The 25,659-nt window shown below is 32.9% G+C and overlaps 1 protein-coding gene across 1 annotated transcript in view; it reads left to right on the top strand.

Moving 5' to 3' along the window:
• The window catches only part of LOC142319187 (protein C-mannosyl-transferase DPY19L1), a 60,666-nt gene that overhangs the window by 10,043 nt on the left and 24,964 nt on the right, over positions 1–25,659 (top strand). Inside the window, exons 5-8 of the mRNA XM_075356180.1 lie at positions 5,696–5,753; positions 8,652–8,798; positions 19,731–19,883; positions 23,910–24,128. Coding sequence (XP_075212295.1) covers positions 5,696–5,753; positions 8,652–8,798; positions 19,731–19,883; positions 23,910–24,128 — 577 coding nt within the window. The remainder of the gene's footprint in view (positions 1–5,695; positions 5,754–8,651; positions 8,799–19,730; positions 19,884–23,909; positions 24,129–25,659) is intronic.

Genomic DNA, 25,659 nt, shown 5'->3' with positions numbered 1-25,659 from the left:
TTAAGAAAAATTAAATTCTTTTGTGCTCTGATATCTATGGCTGTCCTCTTCCATTAGAAGGGATACTCTTTATATTTTCCAATAAATGGCACTAGCTGACATTTAGACTATTTTTAATATAAATCCTTTTGAATTCAAATCATGTTTAATAGACGACTGTTCCTCATTCCTTTGAAAAGAACATTGTTGCTGGTGATCTGAAAAAAGTTACATTGTTACTGATGTCAAAAATGTACCACAACTGCAGTGACTAGGTGAAACTAACATGACAGAAACAAGTAATCTCTGATAATGGCAGTCATGTTCACAAATACTTTGAATATCTGTACTAGCATGCAGGTGTGACATTTTTAACAACACAAAATATTAATCAAATATATTATTTTAGTAAAGCACATTCATATTATTTTGAAAAGATACAGTATTAAAAAGATAACAAACATCTCAATTCTAAAAAAGTAGGCATAATTTTGAATTAGTTCATTTTTCTCTATTTTTCTTATATATAAATATAAAAGAAACCTTTTGTCATAAGTTGAAAAATATTTTACTTGAAAATGTTTGTTTTAGATTAAATTTTAAATTATACCCCCTAGTAGTCTTTTCTTAAAATTAATTCTCCATAAGTAAATCACAAATTATTTCTAACTTATGTCAGAGACAGAAAGAATTAAATATTTCTGACAAAAGATATTTGAAATCCTATTTTCTATCATTCTTGCCATTAATTTTTCAGTTAAATACATGATGAACAACAAAATATTACTAATATAATATAAGATGTAATATAAGATATTACTAATATTAAAGATTTGTTGTTATTTGAAGTTATTTGGCACAGTGGTCAGTATGTTGTTTCAGCTGCAATGTGAATCTTTGTTGTCATTTCTGATCAACTGTCGCCTTTGAGAAATTGAGCTTGCAATTCTGAATCCACATCCACTACAAGCTCACTTAATATTCTTACCATTAAATCCTTAATCTTTTAATCTTATCCTCTGTTGTTAAATGAGATCTTAAATATGATAAAATGAATTAATGGTTGCTACTGAGAACTAATGTAATCTTTTGGGATAATTTTAATACTCCTGCTTAATTTCTTTTGTGGTATGCCTTTGCACCTAATGGTCAATTAGCATTGTATTTCTGCCTTTCTCTTACATGTGACTAAATGACTTTGGTCTTGTAACAAGAGGGCGGGTGTTGGCCATAAGCAAGTCTGTTATGCCTTTAATCTTCAAGGATTCTGCTACCATACTTATATCACATATGCATTCTAGGTCTACTATGATAGTCATATTCACTGCTTACCATTCTTGCATGTCCATTAAGCTCTCCAAACTATCTATTATGTCACCATATCAAAGATAAAGTGGATCTTCCAGATTTCACCGTATTCTTTATTAAATCATCATATTTGGGATGCCTAGCAATTCATTACTTACAACCTTGTAGATTCACTGTCAGGTTTCCAGTATATTTACTTCTGAAAATAAGCAGGGGAGAAAAGTTAATTTATAGTAAAAATGAATGTATGGTTACATCTGCAATTATTTGTGTAGAAACTCATAAAAGTTACAGTTTGTTGAAATTTTCAAACTGAATAGCTACCAAAAAGAAATGAATGAAGTTTGCAATTTTTATTTTGCATTAATTGCAATTGTTTTGTTCCATTAAAGTTTTATCCAGATGTTAAGATTTATTTTTAAGAACAGTACATGAGACCATCAAAGTTAGGTTTTCAGTCAACTTAGAAAACTGTTTTGGTACCAAATTCATCCTTTTTAGACTAAGATTTATATTAGCAGTATTTTGGCTAAAATTATGCAATTAAATACAATTAAATTATATTTTAATTGGATTTGTTGGATAAAGAATTAAGAAAGTATATAATAATGCTGTATACTGTAAAAGAAATAAATGACACACTGTTGCAGGGATAATCAAAGCAAGTTATTCAGCTTTAATTATCTATAATTACACTTTTTAGCTATTAGAGAACTTTATCTCATTAATTTAATTAAATTGAATGACACAAAAATGAAATTGAAATATGGGCTATGGACAGTTATTTTTAAAATGGATAACTAACTGTGGATTTATAGATAAAATTAATAAATATAAATAAAGTCAGTTAATTTGTTACCTTTTACTATTTAAAGAAAAATAGTTATTTATTGAAATTAAATACAATTATTTAATGTTACTGTAATTCAGTAAACACATTGTTTACAATGTGCTGCAGTTATTTTAAAAGTAAATGTATAACAGTAATTTATAAAGGGTCTTTCATTTTCAGCGCAAAAAGTAAAATTGTAATAAAACAAAAAGTATGAGTGGGGTGACACATGGGGGGGAGATTGATGGTTTTTGAACTGTGTAGTACTGAGAGCACGGTGGTGGGAGAAAGTTGTGGTGGGGATGGTTGTCTGTTTCTCACGAGACACCATTTCAGTAGCAATGGAGCTGTGGAACTTGCAACATTGGATGTTCGCATATGACAGTTTTGTTAGAAGTGATGAGTCTGTTACAGCTATGCAGTGACTCTTTCGTATAAAGTTCAATCTCGGTCAGCATATGGAGCTGTTCCAAGTTGTTACACAATCCTCAGTTGGTGGAACGTTTAAGATCAACTGGAAACATTATGACTAAGAAGCATAAAGTTCCGAGAAGCAATGTAACGACTCTGGAAAACGTAGCAAGGGGAAGGGAGCCCTAGTCAGAAGCTCAGGACAGTCAGTGAGTTAGCAATCAATCATGAATCTGTTAGAGGAATTTTACATAAAGAATTAAGTTTCCACCCATATAAAAATCCAATTGTGCAACAGTTAAAAGTGTAAAATTCTGCTGCACGTGAGGATTTTGCTTACACATTGCAAATGATTTTGGGATTGAATTAAAATGTAAGATTATTGATGAGTGATGAAACTCATTTTCATCTGAGCAGGACTTAAATAGGCAAAACCTACATTACTGGGCTCCTGAACATCCACATATCATTTACAAATGAACTCTGCACTTTCAACGAGTGACAGTCTGGTGCTCTGTTGGCTTGTTTGGCATTATCAAACCATATTTTTTTTTGAGGAAATGACATTAATGTCACTCGTTTTTGTTAATGTCACTTTTTTTTTTGTTAATTCTACTCGATACATTCATATGCTTCAAACATTCTTCAGGCTAGAACTGTGAAGACGAGGAATAGCTTTAAAAGATGTTTGGTTCCAACAGGATGATGGTACAACACATACTACAAGCAATTCAATGGCAGTTCTTTGACACATGCTTCCTGGACACATCATCTCATGTTTTGGCAATGTTCTGTGACCTCCACAATCTCCCGACCTATCAGTCTGTGACTATTTTCTGTGGGGGTACCTCAAAAGCCTGTCTACAACCACGAACTCCACAATTTGGATGCATTAAAGAATGCCATAATTCAAGAAATTGCTACCATTTCTCCATAGATGTTGGCATGTGTGATAAAGGATTTCGAAAAGAGACTTGAAAACTTCATTCAAATTGATAGACCCCAAAGACATTATTTTTCATAAATAAGGTGCACATAATTACATTCAGATGGCATGTATTGAGCTTTAATTTTGTGTCAATAAACATAATTTAATTTTAAAATTAACGGAGTATTGCTTACTTAAAAACTATCCATTTCGTGTGTGCCACATCATATCAACCAACATCTTTTTATTTTGAAGCTTAACATTATTCGTGTAGTCGAACATTTATATGGCCTCCACAGCTTTGCTTGACATAGCAAGTAGTCAATAAAATTTCATGTGACTCATTCGCATAAATTAGCTTGAATTTCACCAATAACGCATCGAATATTTGCTTTGAAGTCATCAGTCATTAGTGATTTGTTGCTGTAGACTTGTCACTTAACATAAATCTGAAGAATAAAGTCAAATCACATGATCTTGGTAACCAACTGAATTTACCACTTCATGAAATTACTGAATCACCAAAGTTTCAAGGCAATAATTGAATTGTTTCAGCAGCTGTGTGGCATCATCCTGTTGAAACCACATCTCATTCAAATCAAAATTTTCCAAATTTGTAAACAAAAAATCACAAATCATAAGGTTCACCATTAACTGTAACAGCATCTCCTTGCTCATTAAAAAAAAAAAATGGCCCAATGATGGTACCAGCCCATCATCCACACCAAACAGTGATATTTTTTTTCAGATATAATGGTTGCTGTTGAATCATTTGTGGATTGAAATAACCCCAAATATGGCAGTTTTGTTTTGTTTACAAAAACCATCAAGTAGAAATGAACCTCACCTGAAAAGTGATATTTTTTTAATGAAAATTTGGATTCACTTCGTGTTGTTCTAGAGTCCAATCTGCTAACTTATCTACGCCAAGAGTGGTCCCGCAGCTTTAATTCTTGATTTAGTTAAATCTTATACAGGTGTAGACCAAGATCTTGGTGCAAAATTTACCATGTTGTTGAAGAAAAGCCCAATTCTTGTGAATAATGTGAAACCAATAAACTTTGTTTTTCATGAACTCTTGCACCAATATTCCCTTGACTCCTTGAATTTTTTTTTGAACTAGTGTTTCAATATCAAATAGAAAAAATCCTCTTAAGATTTTTTAACCAAACGATGAATTGTGCTTTTGTTTGGCCAATTATGCGCACCATAAATTGCGAAGCATGATACGTAGCTGTAACCAATTTTATATTTTGATTATAAATTTTGATTATTTGTAGACATTGTTAAGGCATGTAGAATTCCATGATGATTTGTCATTAACTACTGAAAACTGATGATATTGAAAAATTAAAAAAAAAATCAGTGTTGCCACCACAGTCTGTCAATTTTTTGTGCTCAGTTTGAAAGACTCCTTATTAAAAACATAATCCAATGACTAATTATTCTTGTTTGTCTTTGTTTAATCATATTACAATAATTAAAAATTGAACTGAATGTTCATTCCTTTTGTAATTTCTGCTTTGCTTGTAAGTGTGTTCTTATTCTAAATTCTTTAAAAACACATACAGATTGTCAAATGTTTAAGAAAATTTGGTTAATTAATTTTAATTTAAAGTTGTATTTTGAGAAGGCTTATCACAATTAAAATAGCAGTTAGAACTTTTTTTTATTGAGTCTGTAACTTGTTAGTTAACTGATCCTCTTTTTAAAAGTAGTTTTTATTTCCTTCAAAACTCTATTACAAGGTCCAGTAATTTAATTTTTTATAAAATACACAGTTCAGTTTTATGTTCACTTAATTTAATTCATTCATCTTTTGGTAAATTATTCATTCTAGTGGAAAACATGTTAAAAAATGCTGTAGATTATTAAAAATTAATCAAATTAAAACTTTGGTAGGTACTAAGAAGTGATCTAGTTTTATTAAACTGGATAATAAAGTTTAAAATTTTTATCTGCATTAATTTATTTTTTTAAGTTTAAAATTAAAAAAAAAAATGAATGTTCTATGAATCGTGTTTCATGTGGAATTGTATTTCCCAACAAATTCTTTTTTCATACAATTCTTTACTTATAAATTGTGCAGTAGTCAGAGGACAATTGTCATCTTTATTGTTGCTCACAAGTCTTTTTAAAATAATTAAATATTGTACTTTTCTTTAACAAAATGTTATTTGCTTTTAAACATTTTGTTTGATTTAACAAATATAATTCTTTCTTTTCTTTTTTTCCAGCGATTCTGTTGCTGGTGGAGTTTTTGCTATTATATCTTTTTTCAGCAATCATGCAGAAGTAAGTTTCTGTACCAAATTATATACTATCATTACATTTACTATCATGTACCTTCTATACTGTGTATTATTCATACTATCATATATATGTGTATGAAATGGTCACTTTTAAAATTAGAATTTTATGTGAATATGAACAATTCTATTAATGTTCTTGAATGCAGTTTGGCCAGGAACATATTTTGTGGTGGTTTCACTTAGTACCAAGCACTTGAGTGTATCAAACTTTATTTGTTTGTAGCATTTTATCAAAGATGTCAACTGTCAGTTTCACTGATTATGATGTTGTCATAACAGTGGAACTGACAACCTCACCCTTACCCTCACCCTTAAAAATGAAAAAAGAAGAGATTGAAAGATAATTTTATCAAATTTAAGAATGTTCTATCAACATTTTCTTATAAAATTGTTAGTTTACAAAGTACCATTGAGTAAGTGAAAATGTAACCAATACTTTCAAAATTTATAAAAAATAATCTGTTTATAAAATACTCATCAATCAGATAAGTAATCATACGTTTAGGTGTGTGGGATGTTATTTTTTTTTTTAATTTAATTGTTTTTTGACACAGTTATGAAATGTCAACTTTTTTTTGTAATTTGTGCTTAACTTAAAGTGACTATGAAGTATGCTTCTATTGAAAAATAGAGGTGAAAAGTCTCATTTTTGGAGCTAAAAACAACTAGAAAATTGTTTTGGCAGAATATCTGAAAAAGTACCTTTAGTGTGTTGTTTATTATCAAAAATAAATCCAGTTCATTTTTTTATTGAGTGCATTCTTAAGTTTGGTTTTTTTTTTAGCATCAGTACTTTATGGGGGGTTTTTGTTCCATAAGTTGGTGAACATTTATTGTATAGAGATGAAAAAAAAGAAAGACAATTTTAAAATTATTTTACTTTATATAAATTAGTTTTTTCATAGGACCTATTTTTTCATAAAAATTCACATTAAAAATAAATTGCTGCAAGAGTGTAAACTTGTACTGAAGCTTAAACAAATTCTATCTTAGATAAGTTTTCTCATACTGGAATGAAAAAAGATATTAAATTGATGGTAATTTTATGCAGGCTTTAAGTAAGGTCCATTGTGTTTAAAAAAAAAAATATGTATATAGTTCTGAATTTTTGTTGTAAATACTCCATTTGGTCCTATAATCCTTACCACCCTCAGTTCAGGATTGTGTAGACTGGTTACACTCATCAGTTTTTTTTTTAATAATATATCTGACATTTCTCTCCAAAAAAGAATGAGCAATATTTTTACTTTATCAGCTCTAGTTACACAGTATACTATATAAGGGAAACTATGCTAATTGGAATAAAAATTCTGTCAGATTTTGCATGTCAGGGTCTTTATAGATCTAAAATGTTTTATGACCCCCCCCCCCTCTAACCTAAAAACACAATTTCAGCATTGAAAAATTCAGGAAGGGTGTGTGTATGTTGGCTTGTTTTTTTGCTTGATATCTCCATATTAAATGGACCAATTTGTATGAAGTTTAGAAGTATGATTTATTATATAGGGCATTGATTATATTTCATTTTGATCACAATTGATCTAGGGGGCAGGAAATATGGGTATCTTGTTGGTTCCGTATCTCAAAATTTTCTCAAAGGGTAGATAAATCTTTGATAATTTAATTTAATGTCCTTTTGTTAGCAATATATTTGTAATGGCAGTTAGTCTTATTCATTGAAACCTTATTGAAACCCTATAAAGGTGTGAGAGGACAAAAACTTTTTACTGTTGTTCCTGTAATACACACACACGAGCGTTTTTTTAAAATCATGTTGTATAAAATTTAAAATTCTTATTTTTTTTATCATTTTGTAAGCAAAGATTCCAATTTAAGGAAACCATTGGAAAGGCGAGTCAATGAATGCCAACAACAAAATATTTTGTTGATTCATCATCAACAGTTATCTTCCAAATTTCATAAGTCCTTCCTATTGATTTCTCCACCACCTTTTTGCTGTTCTGTAATTATCTCTTCACTCCAATAAAGAGTGAAGAAATCTCTTTCAAATTGACCTTATCTCATATAAACTTTCTCTTTCATGTATTCTCTTACCACGCAACTTTCAGAAGATCTTTTATTCAATGATCATTTTTTAATACTTGTTCCTTCTTGTACTCATGTTTTTTCAGGGTAATATGTTTTTAATTTGCCCTCTTTGATACTTCCATAGTACTCGTTTCTAACATCTGTTTGATGTTCAACAATATTCTGTATATCCATATTTAAAGTTCCTCTAGTCTAACTTTATGTTATTTTTATCTTCTGATTTGTTAGAATCTCATATGTGTTTTCTTCTAACTCTTCCCATCTTCAGACTCTTATCTTGTTCTCATTACCACAGATTTATTAAAGTCATAATGAAATTGAAACAAGATTCATTTACTATTTTGGTTTGGTTCAGAAAAGTAAATGTATTACAAATGTAGAAGTAAACATAAAGATATGTCATTCCATCTTGTTAAGAACATTTTCGTATTTCATCATTCACCTATTTCCTTCATCCTTTAACCCTTTTTCTTTATCATGAGTTCATGTGGATATTGGTCTGACCCAGTTTGATCCTCTACACTGAGGATGCTGAATCATTTTTGTAGTCAGTGAATCCTTAGTGTTGTATGTTAGAGGCTGCCTGTGGACCAACTTGGGAACTGTTTCTTGTCCAATCATTGGACAGAAAGCCTTTTTATTCCATATGAGGGCCTCTAATCTCTTCTACATAAAGAAAATTAATAAATATTAATTTATTACTAAATTAAATTTTAGTAAGAGGTTTTGTTTTTACTAAGGATTCAATAACATATTGTCACTTTAAAGTTAAGCCTGTCATTGGTACAAAATTATTAACTGATTATAATTGTTTTATGAATGTTTTTGATAGTGTACCAGAGTTCAGTGGACACCTCCATTACGTGAGACGTTTGGTTATCCATTTTGCCTTCTTCAGATGCTGTTAGTTGCTATCTTCCTTGAACATAATCGAAATACCACTAATGATACTTCACCCACATTATTACATAAATTACAGGTACGTTACAGTTTTTATGCTTTTGTATTTTTAATGAATATCTCTGGTTTGTGAAATGAAGTATTTGATGTGTAAAAACTAGAGTAACCTTTAGAGATGTGGAAGAAAAAAAATATATATTTTTTTTTAAACAAAAGGCTTTTTATAATAGCCTCCATGTAACGGTGAGCTTGGATGATCAGCCTGCAAGTTACTGCTATACTATTATTCTCTGAAACATTGGCACACCATGATTAGTCATCTCTTAGTAGCGTACGCATGATGCAACTATTGCTTACGAATCAATATATTTTTGTGTGTGCAGTATTAAGAAAGTGACATCATGTTTCAAATACAAAACAATTTTTTTTAATTTTAGTTTTTCTATTGCTTTTCCATGTATATAAAGTTCAGTTCTGTGGTTCTACCTCTTGGCACGGTTCTTTTGGTGTGTGTCATGTATTTTGTTACGTAGTAATTAATCTATGATGTGATATTTTGTAAAAAGTTTTTATTGTGGTTTATGGTTCAAACTTTTTAAAGTTGTTCGTTCATGTGTGAATAGTTATGGCTGAACTTAAGTCTGTTGTAAAAGGTAAAAAACTTCAAAGGCAGGCACGTGAAATTGTAATTGTAAACATATGATTTTATGAAGAAGGAATCTTTAGCTGTAGGAAAATTAAAAAATGACAAGCATTTAATTGCTGTACAGAAGCAAAAATGTGAAGAGAGAACTACAGCTGCCGGTGGCATTTCCAGGACTCAGGTTCAAAGCCTAAGGAAAGAAAAATAGAACTTCTTCTATCTGAGGGGGCCAGAATGTTTGTTCATCACCTCAAAAAAGAAAAACAAAAGTTCTAAACCAGTTGCCGGATTAGATGATTTTGATAAAGTTGTGGTTAGGTGAACTGTGAATTAATTTCACTCAAAGATAGGGGAGCTGCCAACAGTTAATAATTTCTGTAAAGAATTAAAAATTAAAACTAATTTTAGTGGCAGTGAAACTAGTTCAAGAAGAATTTGAAAGAATTAGGTTTTAAGTGGCGCAAAACAGAAAACAAAAAGAAAATTTTATATGAAAGCATAATGCTAGATAGAAAAGGATTTTGGATTTGCAGGCAATCAGTGCTATTAGAAAGTGTATCTGGGAGATTGTATACTTACATAGATGAATCCTATGTTTTATCATCTCATTCAGTGGCAAAATCATGGGCCAAATCATGGTGATTACCATTATAGAATGAATACTAAAAATTATTTGAAATGGGCTGAAGAAAAATTAATTCCTAACCTTCCTCCTGAGTCTGTAGTAGTTATTAACAATGCTCTTTATCATAATACCTGAAAAATATGAAGTGCCACCAACCAAAGTGTCATCAAGCAAAACAAGACGTGACTGTTTGGCTACAGAAACATCATATTCCATTTTCATCTCAATTGCTTAAACCACTTTCTTATGAACTAATTAAGTTGAAAAAAAGTAATAGAAAACGATTCCAATTTGATGGATTGTTGGAAAGAAGTGAGTATCATGTTCTGCAGCTTCCACCTTACCATCCTGATTGAGATTGTATAGTCAGAGGTAAAATAACGTTGCAAGGCAACTCAGTGTTTAAGATGTCAGAAGTGCAGAAACTATGTGAAGATAAAATGAATTCAATGAGAAACAAACACTGGAAACTTTACTGTGAAAAGATTAAAATAATTGAAGTTGAATATTGGAGCCAAGAATCGTTAATATAAGGGTGAATCAAATTTAATAATAATTTTGCTATTCTACACAGTAAGCAGTTGTGAGCTGCATGGCAGAATGGGGAGTTTAATTCTTGGTGTGTTAAAGAGGGAGAACCAGCTTGGTTAGCTCCTTCGCTCTGTTCTGTCATTAGTACAGCCATGAGTGATCAGAGGTTCCATTGTCTGTTGCACAACATATAATCATACATTTTTTAACTAATGATGGCATTAAACCTGCTGAAATTTTAACTCGTTTAAAGATACAGTTTGGGGATGCTACACTGTCCCAGAACCAAGTGTGTATGTGCACCAGACAGTTTAAAGTGTAGAAAGTGTAGAAAATGATTGATGCCCAAAGTCAAGTTTCACAGCTGACTATATCCGTGCCGTTAAGGAGCTTATCGAAAATGATCCAGCGATCACTGTTGAACAAATCATGTCAGAAGTGGGTATCAGCTATGGAAGTGCTCAATCCATTATCACTGATCATCTTGGCTTAAGAAAAATTAGGGCTTGTTGGGGTTCCGAGGTTGTTGGCCAAAATTCAAAAGCAGGTCAGGTTGGAGATCTGTGAGCGACTTCTGAATTGATTTTGGCAAGAAGGGGATGATTTTTTGAGGTGCATTGTCATATGTGATGAAACATGGGTCCATCATTACCCTCCAGAGTCAAAAATGATGAGTAAGGAGTGGCAAAGGAAGGATGAGGGCTGCCCAGTAAAGGCTAAAACCCGTCTGTCAGCCGGAAAAGTTCTTGCAGCATTTCTTTTTGACTCAAGGGGAGTTTTACTCATCATTGATTTTCTACACAGTCAACGAATGGTGAATGCGGCTTACTATTGCCAGCTACTACAGTCAATAAAAGCTGCCTACTGAAACAAAAGACGGAGTGTGCCCATCAGAGATGTCATACTTCTCCATGACAATGCCAGGCCATACACGGCAATTTTGACAAGAAATAAATTGGAAAATAAGCACTGGGAACCCTTGACTACCCTTCCTACAGTCCAGATTTGTCCCACTGTGACAACTTTTGTTTATGCCCTTGAAAGAATCGCTTGGAGGAGAGTGATTAAAAAAAAATGAAGAAATCGAGGAGCGTCTGTGCAATTGGTATGATTTGCCCTCAAACTTTTTATGAACAAAAAAAGCTTCCACTTTTTATTCAAGTTTTCAAATCACTGGCAAAAGTGTGTAGATCGTGCATGTATGAATTTTGTATTTATTAATCAATAAATTTATAAAAAATATTACTGTTATATTTGTTTCATCCTTGTAGATTCTGTGACAGAATCTTTTATTATATTTTTATGTAGTGACAATGATAATAGTGACAATTACACTGAAGAAAATTATGACAGCAAGGATAGTGTTCTACTGAGGAACTAATTCAATAATTTATTTTCCATTAATTAATTAAAGTTACAGTAATAACCATCTATCGTGATATTTGCCATGTAATTAGTAATAAATAATATCTTATTATCTGTTAATACATCTTAACAGTGTACAGTACAGAATTAGTAGACTGTATTTCATTTCAAAATGGTTGTATTCATTTGTTAAAAAAAGAACAGTTATTTAGTAGAGTGAGAAACATGTTTTTATGTTGAATAGTAACTGTTGCCAGTACAAGGTCGCCATTACTTGATGGTAACTGTATATATATTTTCTTTAGTTGTCCTGTGAGCTGAAGATCTGATGAAAAATCTTCTTATGCTAAATAAAAATGGGATTGATTTTTATCAAGAACTATATGAATACATGAACTGCGAGAGGGACCCGTGCACACACACACACACACACACACACACACACACACACACACACACACACACACACACACACATACACACACAGACACACACATACACACCCACACACACACATACACACCCACACACCCACACACACACACACACACAAACAGACACACATACACACACACACACACACACACACACGTGTGTGTGTGGGTGTGTATGTGTGTGTGTGGGTGTGTATGTGTGTGTCTGTTTGTGTGTGCGCATACCTATTTGAGTTATATGTGTTTTGAAATCTTGCAGTAAAAAAGATCAGTCATTTTTTATTTTATTTACGGTTGGGGGACACCAAGTACCTGTATAAACGATACTCTTGCTAGAAGTGTAAGTAATGATGCTTCAATTATGAACAAGCTACAAACAAATAATGCACACACTGGCACAAACACATAGTGTTATTAATTTATTATAATGAAAAATATGTTCAGTATTTTATATAACTAATTCATTTCACAACACTGAAATATTTAACAAACCATTTTAATTTACTGTAGAGACCTCATCTATCAGACAATAGAATAATTCAGTTGTACACCATCAGTATTAGAAATTACGTGATTAAAAAAAATTATACCAGTTTCAGTGCACTCATTTGCATGCATACGCGTGCTTGTCAGTGTGTGTGTCATAATCCAACAGATCATTATTTTTGTTAATTTAGAACATTACAACAATATAGTAATCTTCAAGAAACTCATGATTTGTTCATTTCAAAATTATTAAAAAATATTGAGTCTGATGTTAGTGTTAAATTTTAAGTTTTAAAAATAATTTTATTACTGTTAAATTTCAAATAATTAATTTTGCAGAAAATTGTTGATATCCAGATTTTTTATTTATAAACATTGTTATCTACAAGTAATCTGCAGAAATTTTGGAAAATACTGATCTCATTAAAATAACATTTTATATTGGAGCAGGCAAATTCATTAGTTTCTAAGAGAGTTGAAATAGAACTAATTTTTACTAGCCGTTAACATAATTCAAAATTTTATAGTCTTAACAGATCATTCAGAATATTTTTAAAAAATGTATATCATTCACTCCATGTTATTAATTTTTATTTTTGGCCTTACCAGTTCTATGCATTATTTGAACAATGTTTTCTAGTTATTAGCTGTTATTGAATAATAGTTATTTTGAAAGATGTCTTGTCAGCTTTGTCAACATGCGAGGGTGTGGTAATTGATAAGTACCGTGTCCTTAATATTTTGCTGAATGATTTGCTCCCGGATGACACTATGGTGGGTGAGGTTTCATACCACTGGCGTGTCAGGCGGGAAGTCACAATTTTTGAGACCAACATACAATCTTCTGAGATTGCTGAGGTGGAAGTGCACCAGGTGATCTGTAGCATGGCATGGCACAAGGCCCCTGGATATGATTGTATCACAGTGAAGCTTCTCATCTGAGCACTTCCAGTGGTCCTTAGTCCTCTAACTAGAGTGTGTAATAGGTTGCTGTTTGCCGGCCACTTTCTGGCATGGAGACTTGGTGTTGTTCAAAGGTGGCGACAAAGATCCTGCTGTTAGTTCTTCTTACCGTCCATTAACGTTCTTACCAGTGATTGGCAAGATTTTTGAGAAGGTCCTATATTTGCGTATTAATGTTAGATTGGCTGATCATTTGTCCACTGATCATTTGCTAGTGGACAACCAGTATGGTTTCTGACTGGGCAAGAGCACTGAGGATGCCATACTAAAGTTGATGGATAAAAGCTTCCTCCAGTCTATGTAAATATGTGTTAAGGATCTTTCTGGGCATTTAACAACTTATGGTAGCTTTCTGCCCTGTTTCAGATGCAAAAGTTTAAGTGTACACGAAACGAACTAGAAGTGCACTCAAGTTATTTCAGCCATCGAACTGTTTCCCTGCGTGATGGCGGCTCGGAGGTTTGTAAGACTGTCCTTTAACTAAAGGATGCCCTCAGGGCAATGTTCTGAGTCCCCTTCTGTGGATCATAGAAATCGATTCGATGTTGTGTTTAAGGTTGCCATGTGATTGTCGTGTCATTGCTTCTGCTGACAACGCGCTGCTACTGATTGAAGTGGATTCACGTAATGAGGTAGAATTCCGAGCTGCTTGTGCTTGTGAGACACTTCGATTATGGAGTCTCCAATATAAGATGATTTTCAGTCCAGAGAAAACCACAATGATGTTGCTTAAGGGCTGATTGGCTGCCTCCCGATGAATGCAGGTTCAGATGGCTGGTCTCCTCATTTGGTACGTTACGACTCAAAAATACCTGGGTATTCTTTGATGAGAATTTTTGGATCAAGGAACATCTACAGTATGTAGCAAAAAACGCTGCTGATGCTTCTTATGGAATCCGTAGTCGTTCATCCCGATTAGAGTTTGAATTACTGTACCATGCATATCCTTTACAAAGGTATCAGCAAAGCTATTATGCTGAGTGCTGTCTGGGCTCACCACATGGCTTTTAGGTATTGTGTGGACATTTTGCTGTGGGCCCAGCGACTGCTCTTGCTGGCTGATATAGGCAGTTACAGAACAGTCTCGCAGGAGGAAATCTGTGTTATTGTCAGAGTCAACCAATAGATATCTTGGCTAATGAGCGTAAGGAACGCTACATTTCCAAGGTAAATAGCCTATTGACTTCAGAATGAAAGCAGGAGATTGAAGACCGGGGTCTTGCGTCTTGGCAGCTCAGGTGGGACGAATCCCCCACAGGTCGCTACACTCATGGTATATTTCCTATACTTTCTAATTTAGGTGCGATTAGATGGATCTCTCCCAATTGGCATATCACACAGTTTCTCTCCGGGCATGGTGCCTTTCGGGCGAGTTTGGCGAGGTTTCATTTGGTGGATTCTAGTCAATGCCTGGATAGCGGGACTGATGATACAGTGGACTAAGTCCTCTACATCTGTCCCCGATACGAGGTTGAACGTTCACGAACTGTTAGGGAGCTTGAGAGAATTCATTCCTTTCTGGATCTCCGTACCAACTGGATGATCTGTGAGGAATGGTCTATAGTGGCTGATTTTCTTTACACCCTTGCGATGTGTAAGTCTGCAGAGGGAGTTCAATTGAGGTACTTGATTGTGGACGGATCCCGGGTGGCTAGGGTTCCGGCTTAGGCTTTGGATTAGTTGGAGATAGGTGCATTGGCATCATGCCATGGTTACATTGGTATTATTTGTGATTTGCTTTGGGGCTTTCGCTAGTAGGGGTGGCTGCACCGCCGGGGTATGGTACCTGTGCAACTGGGAACGTGGCTTCCCTTCATCGGTGGCGGTCCAGATTGTGACTTGGTAATGCCACACGAGACACTATGATGGTACTGGGTGGGGGTGCAAGGTTTGTCCCCTGCTACTGTGCGAACCAGAATGAGGTTGCGTTCCCTTTGTTAAGTGACCTAAATTAGTCGACTTAATTGGGTGTAGGTTTGAATTTCTATTTGCGTAAAACATGATTTTGATTGGTATGAGTGTAGCACTGATTTAACTTTAAACTCGTTCGTTCTCTGAGGCACTTACAGTCACCAACGGTGTTGTCAAATCTTTACTAGGCGCGGGGTTTGCGCTTCTGCGGTTTCGGATTGTGTTTGAGTGAATCGTGTTAGGTTGGATGTGAAGATGTGTGTTTGAGGCTTACATGAAGGCAAAATTTGATTTATATTTTACTGCAGAGGCATTTACATCTATGGCATCTCGACCGAGGCGTGGCTGATGACTGTGAGATGTAATCAGTTAGAGGGTCTAAAGACGACCTCCAGTAAAGCCCTGCAGGGCTTGGAACAGAGAGGGTGTGGTGGCGACTGGTAATGTCACAAGGTTGGTGTCTTCCCCCTAGGGGGTTGGGATGCAGTATGGATAAAGTCATGACTTTTTTTTTATCATGAAGATTCATTTATCAACATCAGATACCTACATGGACAACTGTAAATGCTCTGGTACAACAGTGTGCTGAAGATAATGCTGACTCACTTCAGAAAAGATTGAAAAACTTCTTTTGCATCTCAATAATGCACATTCATATGTCACTGAAATAGTCAGTGAATTTTTGAATGGCGAAAAAATTAAAAAAACCTTAACCACCATACAGTGTAGATGTAGCACTGTGCAACTTCTGGCTATTCCCAGAGATGAAGAGGACCTGAAAGTGTGAACATTTGAGATGAATCTAGAGGTTGTAAAAGCCATGGAGGTGAAATGCAAAGTGTTTTTGAAAGATGGCCTGGATTTTGAGTTTTAACAGTGGATCAAGCACTGGAAGCAGTGTATCATATTTAAGGGAGACTATTTTAAAAAGGAACATGTAAATGCAGATTCAGAATAAGGTTTTTTCAAACTACAGCTGTTGTCTCATTACAAGGGTTATTTTTTTTCAAGGTCCGATCGGTCACGAAATTAAAACCACAGTGAAAATAAATAATTTTTTATTTGTAACAAGTACTTACATATTTATGCTATTTCTCTACATAGTCGCCACTCTGATTTAGACATTTGTTGTAGCGTGGTACCAACTTTCCAATACCCTTGTCATAGAATGAAGCCACCTGTGTTTTCAGCCGTGTTTCTATGCTGGTCTGCAGCTTGATGTCTGTGCCAAAATGTTGTCCTCCTAGCCAGCGTTTCATGTGAGCAAAGAGGTGAAAATCGGCCAAGTTCTGGCTGTATGGTGGGTGCTCAAACACTTCCTAATGAAAACGCTGCAGGAGCTTCTTTGTTACAGCTGCAGTGTGCGGCCGAGCATTGTCATGGAAAAAGACAATGCTTAATGACAACATTCCTCTCTGCTTATTCTGAATTGCCCTTCGTAGATGTTGAAGAGTCACGCAGTATGAGGCTGCAGTGATGGTCGTGCCACGTTCCATGAATTCCACCAAGAGAACTCCATTCCAGTCCTAGAACACAGTAGCCATACACTTTCTGTTGGAGAAGGTTCTCTTGAACTTCTTTGGTTTACTGGGAGAATGAGAATGCATCCACTGTTTGGATAGTTCTTTTGTTTCTTCAGTTTCGAAATGGACCCATGTCTCATCCCCTGTGACAATTTTGTTCAAAAAATCTTCTCCTTCATTGTGGTAGTGCTGGAGAAACATTAGGGAGGCGTCCATTCTCATTGTTTTGTGATGGTTGGACAGCATCTTGGGAACCCATCTAGCACACAGTTTGCGGTACTGAACTCTCTCACTCACAATGGTGTAGAGAGCTGACGTTAAAATTTCAGGAAACAAATCACGCAATACAGAAATGTGAACTGACGATTTTCTCAAATCGCCTCATCCACTCGTTCAACAAGATCATCGGTTGACACTTGCTTCCTTCCCTGACTGCCTGCATCATGAACATCTGTACGTCCTGCTTTAAAGTTCCTGCACCATTGTCGCACTTTGCTGTCACTCATTGAAGTTTCACTGTACACATTACTTATTCGTCAATGACTTTCAGCTGCATTACACCCCTCAGCCTGAAGAAATCGAATTACCGCACACACTTCACACTTGGCAGGAGATGCTATTGTTGTAGACATGTTTACGTGCTAGCTGCGTTTTCAAAAGTAAACGAAGTGATGCGGCGTGATTGAAGGCCGTACTAGAGACGCTGTGCAACACATGCGCAAAGGTTCATCCGATTTTTGCACGGGTTTTTATTTCCCAACCGATCAGACCTTGAAAAAAATAACCCTCGTACATTTTGGACTGTCCTTGTATGAACATTAAACTGTAATAAGAGTTAGATTTGTTTAAAAAGTGTGATGAGAAAATATAAAAAAATATAGCTTCCAATTGTAATATCCTTTGAAATAGTCTCTGTGTGACTGCACATTTATCTCAGTGGTCCTTTCATTATTGGAAGGGCTACCAGCTGTAATATACATCACACATCTTCTCAAAAAATACATAAATATATATATATATATATATATATATATATATATATTATTTATTATTATGCACACAGTATTTAATAAAATTATAGTTGTTAATACAGTAACCTAACATTTGTTTGATTTATTTTTCTCTTTAATAAATACTCAGGATGTTAATATACAAATTGAGATTATATTAATAATTGCAAAACAGAGGTAGTAAAAGTTTATTCCTTAAATTAAAACCTAAAGAAGATAGAACTAAACTTAATGAAGGATTATTTTAGGTTTTACAGTACCCTAGTAATATGTTATGTGTGACTAAAATGTTATTTTAGAGTTGTTAGTATTGGAATCTGGGCACGTGTTTGCTTACTCATAATTGTAATGGTATTTATTAATCATAATGGTAGGAGTTATCTTTTTTCTAATGATCCTTATTTAATTAAATTTAAAGAATTGCTATTTTAGGGTTGTAAAAGTTAGATTAACCGTGAAATTTATCTTTAAATTACATTTTAGTTTTAAGTTTAGGGTTAGGCAGTTATTTAAGTCTTTTTTCAGCATTTGTTAATTCATGATAGGTTTTTGACCTTTTGTCTGACATAGGACTATGTCTACTGTTTGCTGTTATGTAATGAAATAAATAATTCAGTTTTGAGCTGATATACAGAGATATAATGATGGTGAGTCATCTCGTGCAAAATTTACTATATATCATTCAATAGTCTTTTAAAAAATTATTGCTTTCATTTTTAAATATCTGTCAATAAAGTTATGGCCATTTCTAATTGCATGAAATTTCTTGCAATGAAATTTGCTTATCATTGATGAAACCCACTTTGCAGTGTTTTAACCCTCCTAGAATGAAATTGATTAATAACCAGTAAATAGTTAGTTGAAAATTGAACAGGTTTAGCAAGAATATTTTTTTGTATTTTAAAGATAAATATCAAATTAGATTTGAAAGTAGTTAAATAAGGGTGGTAACTTTGAATTCATTTATTTGAAGATAAATTCATTATGAAATAAAGTTATGTTTAGTCAGAAAAATGATTTGAATATAAATTATTAGTCTGCACTCAATTTTTTATAAATTTGAATTTTTATGTTTACAATATACTGTGTTTTGTAAAATTTAAAACTTTTGTGAAGTATGCACGTTTAAAAAATGTAGAGGTATTGATTTTTTGATTTTTTCAAAGTTGAAAACTTTTGTTGAGAGTTTTATTTTTTAACATAATTGTGATGCAATCTAAGTTCCAACCAACTGTTTGGTTGAAATATAAATTTATTAGTATATGTGCAACCTATTTATAAAGTTTTTTATATGGAAATTTTTGAAAAATAATAGTGTAATAAATTTCTCCCAGCACAATAACAATAACATGTTTCCATATTTAAATAGTAAAAAATAATTTAACCAGGATAATAAACACGATGATTTTAAAATGTAAACACTTAAAAGGTGAAATAATTTTTTTTTAAAGAGTTCATCTGAGAAATAGTTTAATTTATTAAATATTTAATCATTTGTTTCTGTTCTTTTTTTACAATAGGTCTTCTTGGTATCAGCTACTTCATGGTTGTGTTTAATGTTGTGGCAGTTTTCACAGTTTGTTCTTGTGACACAAACATTAATAATTTTTATAATGTTCAATTTGACTGTGATCAGCCGATTCTCTGCCCTAATCATCTTATTAGGACAAGCTGTAAGTTTTAATTTGTATACAATAACTATTTCCATTTACAATGTATAGTTTCTAAAGAGAATTCACTTGAAAATTCAAAATTAATTTAAAAGGTAACTTATTTCTTTTTTTTTATTGAGCAATTAAATTAAAATCGAATTGATCCATTCTAACTGATTTCTCTTTGTTTCATTATGGACATCTATGTGTGAATTTCATGACCACAAAGGTCACAGGTGACATACTGTAAGTCACAAATCTCTCTGAAAGTAACATAGCCATTCTCAAGATTAACAAGCTCTCTTCAGGCTTACTAGAAAAAAAAAAGAAGAGAAATGGTGTGCTGTTGTTTTTTTTTCATTAAGTCAAATAATCATTTGCATATCCGCTTTTTAAACCCACTGATATCTAGATTATGTTCAGCTTTACAAGTTACATCTTTCTGTTAAACACAAAGATGGATATTTGGAAACATCATGTCTCAGAGAAAGCAATTCTGACAGTGGTGCTTCTTGTACCTCACACTAACTGTTGCTGCATGTTGCTCAAGAAAGACTATCAGATAGTGTAAAACAAAAAAATTAATATACTGATTTTTAGGTGAAACAGTGCATTATAACTGCTTCAGATCATAATGGGAGTGGTGAAAATTTATCTGCATTTGTATTATCATAGTATGAAATGAAACTTAAAATTATTAGGGTACATTTTATTATCACCCTGTGTATCGCAGAGCTTGGATGTCAGTCTCTTGCTACTAGATCTTTCTAATTATGTGGTAAGTATTTAATTTTTTGTGGCAGCTATTATTTTAAGATAGGTGGAGTTGGGGATTGTGTTTCAATCCTTTGTAGAGTTGGGTTTTGAAATGTTTTGGTTGGGTTATTCCTTGGGAGATAGCAAGATATTTGTATCCTTTTCTTGATGCAGCCCATCCAGTGAAGGCTTTTTGGTGCTAGTGCCGTATGGTCTAATAGAAATGTGCTTGATGGGGCCCTAGTTTTTGGAGGGTTTAATGCATTCTTTGCAGAGGGAGTTGCATGTGGTGTCTGTAGGCAGTTGCCTGACTAATAATTGTAAGATGAAGATAAGCCTAGATTCACTATCCAGTGAATCTAGGCTTTGCAGATTATTCTTCTTTTTCTTACACCAGCTGAGTCAGGGCAAGGCTGAGTTCACTGACACGGGATGTCTTTCTTGCATATTATCATTGTACATAGTAAATTTTTATGATAGAACTCATTTTCTGCAGGTGCAGGAGAAATAAAACTGTCTCCTACTGCTAACTGCAGCAATACGTGAAACATTTTTATACCCCTTTGTCAGAATTAAGACATTTTAATTGTTAACTATTTATTTCTATTATGCGTGTAATATAAATGTATATTTATTTTAAAGTGAAAATGTTGGTAACCACTGGGATTACCTTATAATATCTGACAAGCTTATTTTTTGACATCTTAATGATTTAAAAAATTGTTGTAAAATTGATAAGGTTTAAAACAACATTATCAATGGAAATCAGCGTATTTGTTCTAAATTAATTAACACTTGAACCAAGATTTAGTTGCTTAGAAAAAAAGTTGTCGAAACAAAAGAATCCTAGAGCATATAATACACTATAATTTTTTGCTGCTTAATAAAATTAATGAGATATCCTTCTGCTTTCACGTATAAAAAGTAAATTGACTAGAGGTAAAGGCTTCAGCTGCAGAGTTGAGGCAATTTGCATAGTTTCTCTCAGAAGATTTGTATTAATTTGTGGCTTTATAGTATATGTGGTAATGTTTCCTATCGGCTTTGACCCATATAAAACTAGTGAGTACAAAAGGTATTCATCAGATGCTTTCTCTTATAGTAATGATGTATATACTATGTTTCTTCACTGTAATAAACAAAATTAATCTGTCACTTGTAAAGCTGATTATCGCCTGCATTTTGATAAGGTTATGCATAACATAGTGCTGTTCTTGCTTCTGATCAATGTTGAAGGTAACAGAAAACCACTTTAATCCTTACTTTTTGTAGTAATCCTTACTGTATATTCATTATTATTAAGAATGACTGTGTAATTTTAAAAGTGACAGGTGAATCATTCAGTTCAGCAGCAAAAAATTGTTACTTTTGTTATACAAACTTTCAAGCAGCGACATTCTTCTTTGTACTTTTTATTTTTTTCTTCAATTTTTTTTTTATGTGGTTGGTGTTTCAAGTATAGTTAAATACTTAATTTAGTAAATCTGTAATGCAATCCTTTTCTTTATGGGTGATAATAGAGTTTTCAGATGATAATAACTTTGGTTTATCCATTTAAAAAGAATAAAACTTATGCTACTGCCTGTTTATCTTCATAGTAAATATTGAATTATAAATAGTCTACTAACAATGAGAAGATAAATAATCACCGAATTTTATAAAGAAGGATAGTTTGTTTTATCATTTTTCTTGCTAAGTTCTAATGAACTAACAAAGAATTACTAGTTATTTTGTGCTATTCAGTAGAATCTTATATTTATTTATGAGATTAGATGATTATTCTGTAAGGTAACTCTTTGTGTAATAAATATATAAACAGCATTCAAAATACAAAAAAAATAAAAATTAAAAAAATTATAAAAGGTGTAAATTTTAACATGTAAAAAAAAAGTTTATGTGAATTTTAATGTGAAGTTCATTATTTGAAGGCCATTTGGAAAGTTCTCAGTGAGAAAGAAAACACAAGATTTTTCAAAAGAATTTCAAAAAAAGTACGTATTAATATTTTTCAAACTTTACAATTTGTTAAATTTTGACGAATGACTTTCCAACATTTTAATACACTCACTAGAATGCAGTTTGTCCAACTCTGCAAAATAAGCTTTTGTCTTAGTTTTGATCTTATCATTTGAAGTGAATCTTCATTCAATGAGCCATTCCTTCAGGTTTAGGAAGAGCAATTGGTGGGAGCTAAATCTGGTGCATGTGAAAACACTTTGAAGCTTAAATCATGGAGTTTGGCAGCAGTGATCCAAGTTGTGTTTGTAGATGTATTATTACAGTTAAAGAGCACTTTCTTTTTGGCCAGATGGGGACACTTAACCAAATAAACCTTTCAGCCATACATTACAGTTATGTAATACTTCCCAGTGATGCTTGTTTTGAGGTAGTTTATGAGCACCATAACATGAGAATCTCAAACAACTGCAGCCATAATTGTTTCTGCAGTTGGAACAATTTTTACTGTCTTTGGTGCACTTTCACATTTTCCCATCTACTGTTTGAACAGCTATTTGGTCTCTGGCATTTAATGGTAAATTCATGTATCATTTACTGTTATAAAACATTGAAGAAACTCATTGGAGTTGTATTTAAATAAGTCTAAACACTCTGAAGAAGTGTTCAGTTAAAAGCAATTTTTGTCAACTGTAAACAAACGTGGCATCCATTAAGCAGAAAGCTTTTTCATATCCAAAACATTTGTAAAATGTACAGGTCACAGTCTCTCTAGATGTTTGCAGTGTGAACAAGCTTACTTACCTTCAGTCGGCTAACATTTAATACTACATTGTCGATTTTTATAATAATTTCATCAGTCGTAGCAGTTTTTGTGTGACCTGGAGGTTCATAATCTTAAATGGATGTATGACCACATTTAAAATTAGCAACCCACTTTTTTACCATCAAAAACAAAGGGGAAGAATTCTTTAAAGTGGAATTTAACTCTTTTTGTATATCCGTTGATGTTAAATATTTTAAAACAAAGTACTTTATAACATCAAACTTCACTTTATCATTTTTTCTGAAAATGTCAAAACTTGTTTGTTTCTTTACTCCATTGCCACAACAAGCAACTAAAACATATGTGTCTAAAACTTCCCAGCATGCCATGTAAAGGATCATACTTGAGAAATGTCTTAGTCATGTATTTGTGCTGTCTCTGTGTCCGGCTGAGAACTTTCTGAACGGCCCTCATATGTTTAAATTTTGTTGTAATTGGAGTCCAAAATTAATTATATAAATTATAATTATTAAGTTTTACTATAACTGTTTTATTTTCTTTTATTTCAGCTTGGAGTTGTTCATACTTTGGCAGCCATGTTTGGCAATGAGCTTCTACTTACATCTCTTTTTACATGTCTGTTACTTTCATGTTTACTGACTCTTCTGTTTGTTGATCCTGTTCTTCACCGAAGACTAAATTATATATCGCGTGGATTTTGTGTTTTTATGTTGACTTCTGTCCTTACACTAATCTTAAAAACAAGAGTTTTTACAGCAAATCAGGATGTAAGTTTTTGCTATTATAATGAATTGCTTTTGCTTTATTTTATATGTTAGTAATTAAATATAGAAAGTAGCTGTTAAATGACTAATAAACACAAAATAGATGCATGAATTAATAAAATTATTTAATATATGTTATATTTCAGAAAATCTAAATAAGTTCAGCAGTAGTTTGTTGAGAAGACGTAGTGTAAGGAATGGTATTTTAAAATAAAAACTATTTCTATATTGTAAATCACAGCATTTTATAACGAAGCAAATATTATACAGAGCAGCACATGCTGCCATCTTGCTCTTTCCCAGTAAAAATATGTTAAATATGGTTGAATTCCATTCATTTATTCTTTGTTAATAACCCTTGCTGTGAAGTTGAGTGTGCCTACTAAGTCAGTGTCTTTAAAATAATATGCAATAATTGAATTTTATAGCTGAAAAGGTGAATCCTAATGATATTATTTTTGTAATAATATTATTTTCATAAGCTATTTGTTTTACTGAAACTGTTGATTGAACTTTTATGTTGAGTAAGCATTAAAATTTTGTGCATCAGGAGTTTATAAATAATATATTAGGGATGAACCTCACATTAATTGACAAGTTTCTGTGACAAAGTTGTTTCTGTGAAACTGGATGACCATGAAACGTGCACAATACAAAGAGGGATTAAAACACTTGAGAAAATGTTTTATTTTTTGTGTTTTGTTAAAGAATTTCACCAAGCCAATATCTTACACGATACTGCATGGTCAGACATACTGCTTGCTTTTGCTTAGATTTTCGTGAAGTTGAAATTTAAATTCATTTTACCCTTGCTAGATTTGATATGATTTTTGTATAACTCTCAATGGATTTGCGATTTTAACTTCTTCCTGAAATTAAAGAGGGGTCTAAAAGATATTTATTTTACCATGGTGGTGGAGTTAAGGATGTAGTGAGGTTTTGGATCAAGGAAAATGATTAAGACTGTCTTTCCATGTGTGCTCAGAATGTTATTAACTTTAGAACAGCAAATATCTCTTGTCGAGTACTTCCTTAGTGAATATGTTGAGTACTCAGAAACAGTGAAAGATCAGTTTTCTGCTAGATTTTCAGGTACTCTGATTCCTAATCGACATAGTATAAGAGTACTACTTGAGAAATTTAAGAAGACAGGATTAGGATTGGTAAAGGACCAAGAGCAAAGTGGTAGACCAATGGCACTCTGAAAACTTCTGAAGACACATCAGCTGATATGCAACATAATAATTCCATGCAAAAGTTGGGCCAACAGAAAAACGCTGGTGTTGCAACTGCACACAAGGCAGTTTGTAAGAAGCTCAGTCTCATCCTATACAAAGTGAAAATGGTTTAAAAGTTATTGACAGCAGACTGCGGAAAACAAATTCAGTACTGTGAATGGTTTCTAGCAGACAATTCTAACAATATTGTGGACTATATTTTCTATATCAGTGAGGTAAGGTTCAATTTATTAAGAAAAAGTGGAATGTACGGAACTCACGTTTATGGTCTGCCAACAACTCACCTCTACATAACC

Source organism: Lycorma delicatula, chromosome 1, assembly GCF_047948215.1.
Source record: "Lycorma delicatula isolate Av1 chromosome 1, ASM4794821v1, whole genome shotgun sequence".
Classification (NCBI taxonomy): Eukaryota; Metazoa; Arthropoda; class Insecta; order Hemiptera; family Fulgoridae; genus Lycorma; species Lycorma delicatula.
This window is presented reverse-complemented; position numbering and strand designations above follow the sequence as displayed.